Below are 13,881 nucleotides of genomic sequence, written 5' to 3'. Positions count from 1 at the left end.
GCAGCTCGGCCGCCTCGAAGGGGGGGCTGCCCTTGGGGGAGCCTGCGCCGCGGACGGGGCGACGAGCGGGGACAGACGGGACGGGAGGAAAGAGAAAAACAGAGAGACAGAGAGAGACTCGGTCAGCAGCGGGACGAGCGCTGAACCCGCCGCGCCGGGCGCGCGCCCTCCCGCCCGGGCAACGCGCGCACCCGACGGCGCCGCCGCTCCCGCCGGCAGGAAGCGCCCGCGGCGGAGATGCCGCCCCGACGGCCCCGACACCTCCGGCCCCGCAGCTCCCCGCGCAGCCCCGGTCCGAGGTGGGGCGAGGCCGTCGGGCTGCTGCTCCCTGCCGAGGTGTTCATGCCACTTCTACTCTTTAAACCTCAATCCAACTTTTCTTTTTCTTCTCTCCGGGTAGGGGGGACGTGGCCCGTGGGTCCCCCCGGCCGACCCGCAGCCGTCGCCGCGGGGCTGGAGCTCCCCACTTCTGCTCGAGGGGGCAGCGAGGCCGGGGGCGGGCGGCTGAGCTGGGGTCCCGTCACGGGCGAGCGAGGCGCCTCCCGCGCCCCCCCCCGCGCAAGCAGCGCCCCGCTCTCTCATTTTTAATTTTCAGGGCAGAAACACGGCGAGAGCAGCTCCCCGCGACGGCGCCCGCCTCGCGGCCGGCGCTGCCCGTCCCCGCGCAAGCAGCGCGGAGGTCTCGCCCCGCGGCGCCCACGGGCTCTCACCTTGCGCGGCCGCGTCGTCGGCGGGGCGTGCGGGCAGGGGCGGCAGGGCGGGCGCGGCGCCCAGCAGCCGCACCTTGCAGGGGCTGCGGCGGCCCAGGATGCTGTCGATGCAGTAGGAGGAGAGCAGCGTGGGCGACTTGCTCTTGCAGTCGGGGCGCTCGGCGCAGCCCTCGGGCTCCGGGTAGGGGCCGCTCATGGCGGGCGCGGCCGCGCGGGACGCCCGTCACGGGGGGACTGGCGCGGCCGCCGCGCCGCTCTTGAGTCCCCCGCGCGCCACGTGCTGCCGCGCGCGCCCTCATTGGCTGCCCGCGGGGGCCGGGCCGCCGCGGCGCAGCGGCGCGCAGAAAAGCCCGGCGCGGACTCGCGCGGAGCGGCGCCCCCTCCCCGCACGCACCCCGGGGGGGTGGGGTGGGGGATGTACGCGGGACGGGGGGGTGGATCCGCGCCTGGTTTTGCCCCGCGCCGCGCAGCCGTGCGCGGGGCGGGACGGGGCTGCGGGGAGCGCCCGGCAGCCGCGGCCCTGCGCGCCCTCCCCTGCCCCGCGGCTGCACGGAGGCCCTGCCTCGGTTTTGTTTTATTTATTTTATTTTATTTTATTTTATTTTATTTTATTTTATTTTATTTTATTTTATTTTATTTTATTTTATTTTATTTTATTTTATTTTATTTTATTNTTATTTTATTTTATTTTATTTTATTTTATTTTATTTTATTTTATTTTATTTTATTTTATTTTATTTTATTTTATTTTATTTTATTTTATTTTATTCTACTTTTCTCAATTTAAATGCATTCTCCTTTATTTTTCTTTACTCCGTTTAATTTTATTTCATTTTCTTGAAATTCTTTCCTTTGTTTTTCCTGTCACTTCGTAATTTTACTCTTATTTTTGTTCCCTCTCTTCTCCCCGCAAGTTGGGCTTCCCCCGCTCAGACGGCGCGGACCCGCCCGCTCTTTCCCGGCGGGTTCCCCGTTACCGCGCGCTCCGCTCCGCGCCTGCCCCGGCTGCTAGCGCGTTCCGCGCCCCGCAGCGGCCCCCGCCGTCCGCGCCGCTCTCCCCTCCCGCCTCCGCCGTGTGGCGCGGAGGTTCCGCGGCCGTCCCGACGTGCGCGCCCGCCCCGCGGCGGGGGCTGCGCGGAGCGGCTGCCGGGGGGAGCCGCCTGCTCCCGGGCTCCGCGCAGCGCAGCGCCCGCCTCCTCGGGGGCATCAGCGCTTTAACTCATTAACTAATAAAATAAAATTAAAAAAAAGAGAGAGAAAAAGAAATGTGAGGAAAGAGGAGAGCCGGGAGGAAGCAGCGCGCGGAGGAGCCGCCGCCTCCGGGGGCTGCGGGCGCGGAGCAGAGCGCGGCCCGGGCCGGGGCGGCAGCGCGGGCCGCGCAGGGCAGGGTGCCCTCGCACGGAGCCTCCCCGCTTCCCCTCGGCTTAAACACGGCTTAAATCCGCCCCTCGCCTCCGCCGCCTTCTCCTGCGCCCTCGGCGCAGCCCGGGGCCCGGCCGGGCGGAGACCCGCCGGCCCCAAACCCGCCCCGACGGGGCTCTCGGCAGCCGCCTCCGGCCCCGGCCCCGGCCCGGCGGCTCATCCCGGGCAGGGCTGCGCCGCGCCGCGGGCTCGCCGCTGCCGAGTCACTGTGTTGTCTTATTTATTTTTTTTTAAACAAACTTTCATTCATTTATGGTCTCTCCCTCTCTCTTTTCACCCCCTCCCTTCCCCCGCAACCTGCTAATTTAACACTGGAGCGCGTTATTGCAGTGTTAGGGTGAGAGAAAGAGAGAGAGAAAACAACAATACTGCAATGATCCAAATGATACAGTGGAATTATAGCAATTATAGTTCTGCTCGGAGAAGAAAACCTTGCTGAGCTCAGCCAAACAAACTGATGCCTTGTAAGGATAACAAGCTTGGGAACTGACAGCCAATGCTGCGAAAGGCAGGAGGGCACAAACCGAAATATTTGCTTTTTTTCCCCTCTCGCTCCATCCAGCCCCGACCAGCACCGGCGGCTCTTAGAGCCGTCGCCCTGTCCACCCGCTTGCGCGCCCGCGGCCGCCGCCGCGCCTCCTGCTCCGCTCTGCCCAGCTCCGCGCCCCGACGGGCCCCGGCGCTGGGGCTGCCGCAGAGCCGGCCCCGGAGCCGCCGGATCGGACCGGGCCGGACCGCAGAGGCCCCGGACGGCGCCCGGCACCGGACGGCGCTGCCGAGCGGCGCCCGCAGCCCCCTCGGGCCGCCCCGCCCGTTCGCTGCTGCGGGCGCCATGGAGGGAGCCGGGTGGCCGGGACCCCCCCGGCACGCCAGCCCCCTCCAGGAAAGGAAGGGAAGGGGGAGGGACCTCCCGGCCCCCGACGGGGCCTCGCGCCCGCGCTGGAGCCCGTGGCACGCGGCGTGCGGGGAGGGGGAAGAAGGAGGGCGGGCGGGGGGAGCCCCCCCAGGCAGCCCCCGCTTCGTTTTGGGGGAAAAGCGGGGCCCAAAGCCCGGGCCGAGCTCCCGCAGCCATCCCTCCGCCTCTGCCCCAGGGCCGTTCCCCCCAGGGAAGAGGGATTTTTTTTTTTTTTTAATTATTATAAGCCCGTCCTCCGCAAAACTTCTCCCCCCTCCCCCCCGCAAAAAAATAAATAATTTTTAAAAAAGTCAAAAAAAGCAGTCCTTGCAGGGTTGGCTTCAGAAGGGCAGGTCGCTCTCACGGCTGGAGGCGGGGGTTTAAGCTTAACGGGCGGCTGCCGGGCTCAGGCTACCCGGGAACGCGCCGCGGCCGCGGGCATCGCGGGGGACGCGGAGCGGCGGCGCCGCCGCGGCCCTCAGCGCCTCGGGAAGCGCCGCTGTCTCGGTCACCGCGTTGGGAAAGCGCCGTTTCGGTCACCGTTTTGGGAAACGCCGCCTCGAGCCGCTGAGCGGCTCCTCGCCCCCGTTCCCCCGGGGCCACGCGGAGCCGCCGCCGCTCCCGCGCTCCCGGCCGCGGGGCAGCGCAGGGTGACCCGGGGCTCCTTTGGGCTCCTTCTGTTCATCTCCACATTTATTTGGTTGATTTTTTAATTCTTTCACCCCGCGATGGAGAAGAAAACGAGAATAACGACTACCGAGCACCCCCGCCGCGCATCGCTCTGCGCGGGGCATGCAGCGGAGCCGGGGCGCGCGGGGAGCGCGGGCGCAAAGTGCGCGCCCCTCCGCCGCGCAAAGTGCGCGCCCCTCCGCCCCCTCGGCCGGCTCCGGGCCGGGCGGCGCCCGCCGGACTGCGCACGGCTGCCCAGTGCCTTGTGAATATATATATATATATGTGTGTGTGTGTGTGTGTGTGTGTGTATGTACATTTTTATTTATTTGCTTGTTTACTTGTCAGGGTGACGATGTGGGGTGGGATCCCGCGCTCCTCCCGCAGCTCGGGCCGGGGCAGGGAGGTGCCTGGAGCCGCAGCGCGGGACAGCACTGGAGAGGAGAGCTGAGCACCGGGAGGGATCCCAGCGCAGCTGCCCGTCGTCTACAGCTGCCGTGAAATGTTTGGGGCGACTTTGCAGCCCTGTGTGTACAAATACACAGCACAGGGCTCTGCTGAGCCATTGGTGGCTTCTCCCTTAAGACAGGGAAACGGTTATTGCTTTGTTACAGAGCATTAATGGAAAGGTTCAATAAGCTGCACTCAGCAGCCGACCATGGGGAGCTGCCCCAAAACTGCTCTGTGGGGCAGTGGGGGATTGGTCTGCTCTGAATCCACACCCTAGAGAAGTGCTCATTCTGCAGGTACCGCTTCTTCCTGGGCATCTAGCAGATGGTTTCCCTGTTTTCTGGCCTGTGCCTGGGCAGGAGTTGGCGACAGGAGTTGAGGGCTCTTGGGAGGGCTGCACAGGATGTCGGTCAGTGCAGGTTGCAGAGCTGGAGCTGCCCCACAGCCCTGGGCAGCCAGTGGGACTGTCACTCTGCCATAGGCTGGGCAGCCGTGTCCTCCCTTCGTCCGTATCAGGATAAATCAGGCTTGAACACGACAGCCTGCACTGCCAGTGCTCCTCTGCCTGTCAAGTAGTCCAGCTTTTGCTGCTCACTTTGGGTGCATTGCCGCTCATGCAGCAATTTCTGCATTAAGGTAGGTCTGGACAAAGGCCAGGTGGTGACTTCGAAACTGTTATTCACTTTATTTAATATCTAGCCCATGCTGGTGTGGGAGCAGAATCTGGGCCTCATTCCGTATATTTAATTCAAGAAAAATGTTTTCTAAAGCCATCCATATTCAGTCATCTTTTTTTTTTAATTGCTTGGTAGTTTATTTCTCTGTTTGGATGGTTTTCATTTTTCATGGAGCGATTGGTTTAGGAGGATGCACCTCCTAAAGGATGTACAGGACGTTCCCTCCTCACCTTTGGGCAGGCCTTTGAGCAGGCACCTTGAGGACATCCAACCGTGAGGGGGAACTTGCTCGAGTGTCTCCTGCCTGGGTCACACACCTCTCTCTCCTGGCTCTCTGCTGTTGTCACTTCCTCTTCTTGAGCTCCTCTGTCCTTGGTTTCATGAGATCCCCACGGGGCTGGCATCTCTTGAGTGATACTCATGTTGGCATCGCTTGCCGGCACCCTGTCCTGTCAGCCTGTCACCTGGGCTCCTCCACGTCAGCTGAGGCTCTGCCCAGGCTTTTAGCTTTACTCTTTTTGCCTTGTGTGCGCCCTCATTTGGCATTTTGGTGAGGACAAAACGGGTGCCTTAACGCCACATGGCTTCAAGCCCAAACCAATGCTTCAAGCCTGGAAGACATTTATTTGTCAGCAAATGTAAATGGCCGGGTGAACAGCGGGTAACTGGATGGGATCCTCTGTGCTGTGTTTACTGGAGGTGGGGCTAGCAATGCCATGGTGGTTCCTTTGACCCAGGAAAACCTATGGATAAGATCTCTAGTAATTTCACTGCTATAATCCTTAGAAACTCAGTGAAATTATTTATTCAATAAGGAGTAGTGGTCTAACAAATTAAAATGTTGATCATAAGCTTATTTCATATGATGCCTTCTGTGTTCTGATTCATTTTTGTATGTGCTGACTAGAACCAAACAAAAAAATTCGTACCAAATAATTTGTCAAATACCTGATCTTCTTTTGCTGGAACATCCATGAATGTCCCTTTTTTTTTTTAAATATATATTCCACCCTGATTCAGCGGCTCCTTTAAATGAAAGAGTAACGGCTTGGCTGCAAACGGTTTCCGTTGTTTAGCTGTAGCTGGTCAAATAAAGCGCAGGGCTGCCCGCCTGTTGCGCCAGCAACACGCTGCCTGTGCAAATAGGTGCCTGCGCGAGCGGGTGCGCGCGGGCGAATGCAGCATCTGGGGTTTCCTTGGCGAAGACATCTACAACTTTGGAAATGGGTTTCCCGCAAGCATTTGTGCCACTGAAATGCGATCACTCAACTCACCGCAGAGCGGGGAGGGGGATGAGCGAAGCTGAAGCAAATCCATTAAAAATTCAAATGAGCATTCAATGAGCAAAGGACATTTTTTCACCCTGTTTGACTAGCTCCGGCGTGACCTTCATGTGGTGCTATTTTCTATTTCTGTAAGTGCAGTCTTGCAGGGACAGAGTGGAAATTAAAAATGCTCCTGAGAAGGGCACTAGCTGGAGATGCAGGAGTTGGGATGGCATTTCCGAGCCCAGGCGATGCTGCTGCTGCTGCTGCTGAGATCAGCATCGCTACGTCCAGAAGTATGGCTGGAGCGAAAGAGGATAAGGATGAGAAGTCAAACTGTGAATGAAGCTCTGTCAGATCATTCCCTCAACCAATCTAGCCCTAAAATTGTATTTGCTACTATTTCTTACTTCCAGGGAACTTTTTGCCTCTGGCTGTAACTTGAGGAACACCACAGTTTCATAAAGAATTTGAAAGAATACATATTTAGGAAGAAAAATGCATTTGATATAGGGAATGTGCATGGTAGAAGCTGAGGATCATTGATACATGGGGAAAATTCTTGAATGGCACTGTATTAAAAGGCTGTATGTTGATGCTTTCATTGCCTTGTTTTTTCCCATTGCCTTGGGAAAAGCATGGCTGACAGTAGGTCAGATATTGACAAAAGATCTGCCCTGATATCACATCTGATATCTCTTTCCTTCAGAGCTCCCTGTTACATCCTCCAGACATTGAAAACTAATCAATGTCTCTAAGTCTCTGGTTCTCTGTAGGAAGAGGGATGTTCTATGAAGATAAACTGTGTTATATAAAGCTGATATTGGACAACTGTAACACTGTTGAGGAAGCCACAAAATAGAGATCCCCTAGAACACACTGAGGAGGATCCATAAATAAGACAGTTTGCGGCAGCAAAGTTGAGGAAGTAAATATATGAAGGAGTTTCTCCAAAGATACCCAAATCACGTATATGTATAATTCAGAGTTACAAAGTAGACTTAGACAAAATAAGAAGGCACAAAATGAGGAAAATCCAATGTTCTGAAATAATGAGGAATGCAGATGTATTCTTAAAACCTTATATGCTAAAAAGCTAGTTATGCTCCTGAAGAACATGCTAGCTAGAGACTACGGGTATGTATGAAATTATAGACAAGTATGAGTGGGCTGGTGTGGAGCTGAGCACTTCCTTTCAAAATCAAAGGATTTTTCTTAACTGAAAAAAATCAATTTGACTGTAAATTAGCTCAGCAATTCCAACAGCTGCAATTTATTGGACTGTTGATTTGAAGTTTTCTCTTAAAAAAGAAGAATACATGTTTTAAGAATTCATCATAGGTAATTCTTAGAAGCATCTATAGACAGATATTTCCAGTCATATGTATGGAGTATAAAATCCTGAAATCAGAGAATATGGGTTAATATTTGAAATCAATGTACCTTCTTGTCTTTAAGTTTTTTATCCAACCTTGAAAAGGAAAGGACTAGGTTAAGCTATTGTTGGCACTCCTGAAAACTAAAAATATTATTATGGAACCACAGAAAAATTAACTTCAAACAGAAGATTTGTATTTAATTAAATTACTCTCCTGGACTTGCAACCCTTAGCCATAACCTTTCATTCCTCAAATTGGCGGGGTTTTCTCACGAGTGAAGGTTCATTTGTACAATGCTTTCATCCTCTGTTGCAACAGAGGCCATCACAGCTCAAACAGGTAAGGACTTTGCCTGAGCTTCCAGGCAAGACAAGGTCCACATGTGGAGCACCTGCCTCTTGCAGCCAGCAGAGAGCTTGCTGTAATCCATCCCGCCTATAGTGCCCAGCAGAATGTAATCTTCCTTCTCTTTGAAAATGAAGTAGGATGGTTTGGCTTTGTTTTGCTCTAAAATCAAAGTACCTCAGATGTCCTTTTTCTTCTAAAATTGATCACAGGTTCTTCTGTTTAAAACAAGACTTGTCCGTGGATCTGTCACTTGGAAAGCAAGGGCAGCTGGTTCCTTGGATGCAAACTGCCTGTCGAGAATGATGGAACAATTGTTTACACATATCCTAATTCCCTATCCTCCAAAATGGGCCCAAATAAAATTTTCTACCTGGCTGGTGCTGCACAAATTCAACATGTAAACTGATCTTTAAAACTGGAAGCGAATTCTGACCTGAAGTATGAAAGTCAAAAATCAAAATGCCTGTAATATGAAATACCCTTTTATTTCTGCAGAACACACAAGGAAGATGGGATGGGAATAAGGGAATCGAATTAGGCTGAATGCATTTCCTAGACTGAACATTACCAATTTTTGCAAAGGCAAACAAAAGGAATTAGCATCCACAGAGAATCAGGCAGAGCTCACTTAATTGCCATAGACTGCAACAAAAAGTAGACTATGAATACAGGATTGGGGAGCTAGAAACATTTTTTCGTTCACATCCAGTCAATTGGAGCCTGGATCCACGGGTGGGACGGTTGTGTCACACGTCAGGACCATCACCCAGAGAAGTGAGACCAACTCTTCCCCAATGGGCCTCAGTGGAAACAGGGCTGTGGTTTGGTAAGAAAAAGGAAGTCAGATTTGTGTGCATGCTGGGGGAGAGAAAAAAATAAAAACAATTCAGTGTAAGATTTATGACTAACTTATACGAAAACTATGCACAGCTCAGTATGCTTCAAGGCCTGGGATGCCTTTAAGAATGCCAAATGATGTAGGATGCCAAACTTTGCTTCCAACAGTGTTTGAGGTCCCACCGGTAGGATTTGGCAGCTGGGTCACTTTGGGCACATTGCTGGGTCTTCCAGGCATGTTTATCCTGAAAGCCATTCCCCGCCAGGAGTGCTGTCGAGGCTGGCCGCGAGCGCCTCATCCGAAGGGCAGAGCGCCGCGCGGGGGCATCCGCCACAGGCATCCCCGTCACGGCTGCCAGGCAGCTCGGAGCGGGTGCCAAAGTGGCATTCAGCTTAAGCTGCACATTTATTGGCTTTCTTATAAGCCCCTCGTGAGCATCATTTACTTCAGTTACCAGATCTACTAATGATTTTTTTTTTTCCTCCCCGTTGCTCGCACTTTAATTGCAGGGTATATGCGATACCCTTAGGAACAGTTATTGCCACCTGTATTATTATTTACACTGTGAAAGCAAAGCTTATGGCAATATATTTATTAGCACCGTGCCCTGGAATCGCATGAGTTAACAGCTTGAATCTGTGACTGTAAACATGTTTTCTGATATGCTCAAGCTTGTCCTTTTTTTTTTTTATCATCGTATTTGGAAATTAGGAGCATGAACATGTTATAATTCTTTCAAGGATATATTCTTAAAAAAGAATCACATAATGAAGTGCTTTATCTGGCTAAGAGTGCGCGCCTTACATAATATCTTTTGCAAAGAAAGAGTTAAACAAAACATTTATGCGGCAAAAACTTTACTCCTTAGCATTAAAATGCACTTTATTCACACTGTAGATTTCTCTTTCAGCCATGGCTATTGTTTGTCACTAACAGCTAGCTTTTGTGAAGTTAATAAATGTGCATAATAAGGACATAAAGGTATGGAGAAGTAATACTGTAATCCTTTTGTTTGGATAATCAGTCTAATGTATGCAAATTAAACCTTATTAGTACTAGGGTTTTGTGTCTGCTTATCAAAATGTGCCATTTTCATGAAAATTGGAAGTCCATTATATAAAGTTATTATTAACAATCATTTAGGAATTATATACGGTATGCAAATTAAAGTTGATTACAACTAATTAAGGGCTTTCTTTGTTATTTGACCTTGTCTGCTTTTTATGTAAATATGTTTCTTTTGGTCTGGCATATTTTTAGACTCAGAAAAGTATATTAAGACAAGTTACATTATGTATTTTTAATATATTTTTGTATTGCATATAAAGCCCCTCGCTATTGTTTAAGAGGCTGATCTCCCGCAGGAGCGCTGTGTAGGATGAGACGTCGGCGCAGGAGCCTCGCGGCGCCAGGACAGCTCTGCGGGATGGACCCGCAGCGCAACCGCCGTGGCGAGCAACAGTCACAACCCGAAGGGCCTCCGGTGGTTTGATGGGAAATGATCCAAAATAAAAATCCAGAATGAAATATAAACAACCTTCATGCCAGAGTAGCCTTTGTTCCACTATTTATTGAGCTGGAGAAGCCTGAGTTTAGAGACTCTGGATGCAGCTAAGTAATAAATGATTGGTGCCTACTTGCGAGGTGCACTGCAGAACTTAATCACTTACTCTTATCTGAGGAACCACTGATCTAAGGATAAAAGACAAAAAAAAAAAAAAAAAAAAAAAAAAAAAAAAAACCCAAACCCAGAGAACTCAGGGAGCCCAGGAACAACAGCCTCTGGCAAGATCTGTATAGCTGTCGGGAACCATGAAGGAAGGTATTAAGTAAGTGAAACGAAAAAAAAAATCTCCGGGAGAAAACTTGAGTTGAATAATATTTTTATTAAAAACAACAGCAGCATGTAATGCAATGCTGAGGTGTTGGACACAGAGAGAAGAAACCTGCCATGTGAGTGTACCACCGGTGTGAGGATAGCGGGTGGCATGTTTGGTGGTGTGTCAGAAAGAGACAGGAAATCAATACCTTGATGCTTGCCTGCATCTTCCAGCTGGAGTGAGAGACAAAGGCAAGGACAACTGGGCAAGGAGAGAAGGTGGAGAGATATGAGATACTTCAGAAATGTGTATGGAGCCTGTCTCCGTGTATTTTTTTTTGAGTGAAAACCTGGGATCTGAGGATAAAAATAAAGCATAAATTGTGGATACTAGTGAGATTTCCATAGCCTGCCTGACCTATCTGCCTCCAAAGGTTGTGAATAGGAGGAAACCAGCACATGTGTGCGCACACACACACACACACACATCTCAGTTTGGACAAGATTATATATACTTAGGCATGCAACTGTGGAGACTCTCACAGATTCTCACAGATTTTCATTCTTTCCTTTCTGTATCTCTTAGATGGCAAGTTACAAACTGATGACTTCTGCCATAATTTATTTGGCAACCATCTGAGAACATATCTGAATAACTAGAGAAGTTGATGATTTTTTCCATTGCTAAGGGACCACAAGGTGCCATTCAGCAACTATCTTACTACAGTGACCTCTTTGGAGCTAGGACAAGGATGTTTTGATCAATAGCTGCTGGTGAAAGTATAAAATTGGAAATTTAGAGCTGTCTGATCTCAGCCACCTTCTTTTGCAGCTGGCCAGTGTCCCATCCGAGGCAGTAGAGAGGACCTGTGTGTGCACAGGGTCCTTAGCTTGGGATCTCATTCCCTTTGGCAGGGAGGAAACCAAGGATCCAGACAACTCTTTTGAATGAATGTTATCAGGTAAATGTCACTCCTTCCGCTTCCCCCTGCCAAATCCTCTGACACTCCCTCCCCCCTCCCCCCCCCCAAAAAATTATGTGGAGATGTGGAGAAACAAAGTTCGTAGAAAAACGTAATTTCTCCCCTCCCACATAATAAATAGTGATGGTATTAACCTCTGTGTTGAAGACCTAAGGCACTCAAATGGTACAAAGCGAAGCTAAGAAGAGCTCTGAAATGATTCCCTCTTACAGAGCAACGAAGAAACTCTGATGCCATCAAAGGTAATAACTCAGGATTTCCCTCAGGGAGGTGAAAGTCATTGTCGTGTTTTTAAAATAGTTGCAATTTTCTGTCTCTAAATAGCACAGACTACAAAATGTATTGCAAGGGGAATATAAAAATAGTCAAACTCCTCAAATCTTCTAATTCAATGAGAATGTAATATGCAATTAAAATTAATTATCTCATAATCGAACTGTAGACACTGATTATTGCATCATTTTCATAAGAGATATGCATCTTAACTTGCATAATTTCTGGTATCACTCTGCAGTTAGCTCAGGAAAGAATCTGGGCCCAAATGTATTCATGCCACAGCGCTCTGCAGTGAACAGGTGTGATCGGTTATGGTTTTACTTTCAGACAAGGAAAAGCAAGGTCAAGGGTGGAGGACCCCATGATCACAACAGACCAAGGGCAGCTGTTCCCCTGTATGTGGGATTTATCTCACTTCATTTTGGCCTCCTGAGATGTGGGTGTTTGAATCAGGGGAGTCCCCCACATCTTCTCTTCCCAGCCCATCTGCGCTGCCCACTTCCCTTCAGCAGGTGTCCTTCAGCAGGGGACAGCTTCAGAAGAGCCAGAGTCTCCCTGGCCACCCCGCTGCAGTGGCTGTCCCCACAGGTGCCCCCGGGCTACTCCTCCTGAGCTGGCAGGACATGCAGAGTTGCCCTGACTCCATGGTTCATTTTATTTCTCTCTTCTGCACAGCTCTCATTCTTCTGACTGCAGTTCTTTGCACAAGAGGCATTCCTATTTTCAGCCCTTTTTTTTCACCACTTTTTTTTTTTAGTTAAAAATAATGCTGTCTAGTAACTGTGTGTGCTTTTTTGGCATGATAATTTAATAGTGCTAACTGTGGAGCTGAGTGTGGTTCTGCTGCCTTTTTCATCACGGACTTGGGATTGGACTCTGAGCGGCCCCAGGACTTTGGGGTGGGTCTGTCTGCACCTTCTCCTTGCAGTGAGTCCTGTGGAGAGGAGCAAAACTTTAAACTCCAGATCTTACTAGAATATTCAAGTAGAGTAATCAACTTCAAAAAATAGAAGATCCCATGGTATCCTTGCAGGCCTAGTTTTAGCCACTTCTGTAGTTTCTTGATTACAACAGTCTTTTCAGGTTCTGAGTCTTGTATTTTTTCCTCTGCCTCTCTGGGTCCTGGCTGCTCTATAGATATATTTTATATATCTTTAAAAGTGCCATCATAGTACCTTTAAGCAGACTCTCATTTGGTGCTGGAGCAACAGCCTTGAGAGCTGATAAGAGAGGCTAAGAATGTGTTGTCCTGGTTATTATGTCTTGGCCAAAGCTTTCCTTCGGTCTCTGTAGGGTTGAGCTCTCGACTGTTTATCCTGTTCATGTGTCATGTGAATTTCCCAAGATTTTGTTTATTTATTCATTTTTAAGTGTAGAATTGAGAAGCTAGATGTCCTTCTCCTGGATGTCATTTTGGGCAAAAGTTCTTGAGTCGGCTCCTTCATCTCTTCAGATCTTCTTTGGATTTATGCTTGATTTGAAAAAGATTCATTTGTGATTTAGAAGAAAATCACACTTATATTCTCAGGATGGGGTTTGAGTAAGCCAAGTCTGTTTGGCAATAGGCAGCTAGTTATTTTCTGCAAGATTGCTTTCCATAAATAAAAACATGAGCTTTATTCTATTTTTTTCCTAATATTTATGGGTTTTAAATAGGGCACCATTGTCTGTCTTGGATGTTAGCCAGTATGTTCAGTCTTTTGCAAGTTTCTCAGGCTGTATTAGCAACTGCACCCTGAGTTGCAGTGCCTGCTTTGCCAGTCACTTAGGCTGGCCTTAGGACCTGCATTTGGGATTTATTGTTAGCCCAGATGAGCATCTGGTAAAGCCTTGCTACATGTAGCAGGAATCTTGTAATAAAGACATATTAAAAAAAAAAAAAAAAGGAGAGAGAAGTGAATTTGCACATTATCCTGATAAATATAACTATGAAATTGCTTTATAGCTTTGGACACAGTTGGAGCTTTATAATAGGCTGTCAGTGAAGTAGCACCTGTGATCCCAATTCCTGCATCTGTTTTCCCAGTTTTAGCAGTAAATTTCTTTTCACAGTACTAGGAGGACAGCTCTAGAACATTGGGGTGAAATGAGGTTTCATTTCCCTCTATCTTTGTGCCCTCGACCACAGGCCATCTCAGTCCTTTAGAGCA

General features: G+C 49.8%; 1 protein-coding gene across 1 annotated transcript in view; it reads right to left on the bottom strand.

The window, feature by feature from the left end:
• Window positions 1–906, bottom strand: part of ARX (aristaless related homeobox) — a 3,990-nt gene extending 3,084 nt beyond the window's left edge. The window contains exon 1 of the mRNA XM_026038666.1: window positions 711–906. Coding sequence (XP_025894451.1) covers window positions 711–906 — 196 coding nt within the window. The remainder of the gene's footprint in view (window positions 1–710) is intronic.
• Between the last annotated feature and the right edge of the window lie 12,975 nt (window positions 907–13,881).

This window comes from Nothoprocta perdicaria, unplaced genomic scaffold, assembly GCF_003342845.1.
Source record: "Nothoprocta perdicaria isolate Ctin4 unplaced genomic scaffold, notPer1 scaffold_215, whole genome shotgun sequence".
Classification (NCBI taxonomy): domain Eukaryota; kingdom Metazoa; phylum Chordata; class Aves; order Tinamiformes; family Tinamidae; genus Nothoprocta; species Nothoprocta perdicaria.
Note: the sequence above shows the minus strand (reverse complement) of the source record. Positions and strands in the feature narration are given on the sequence as shown.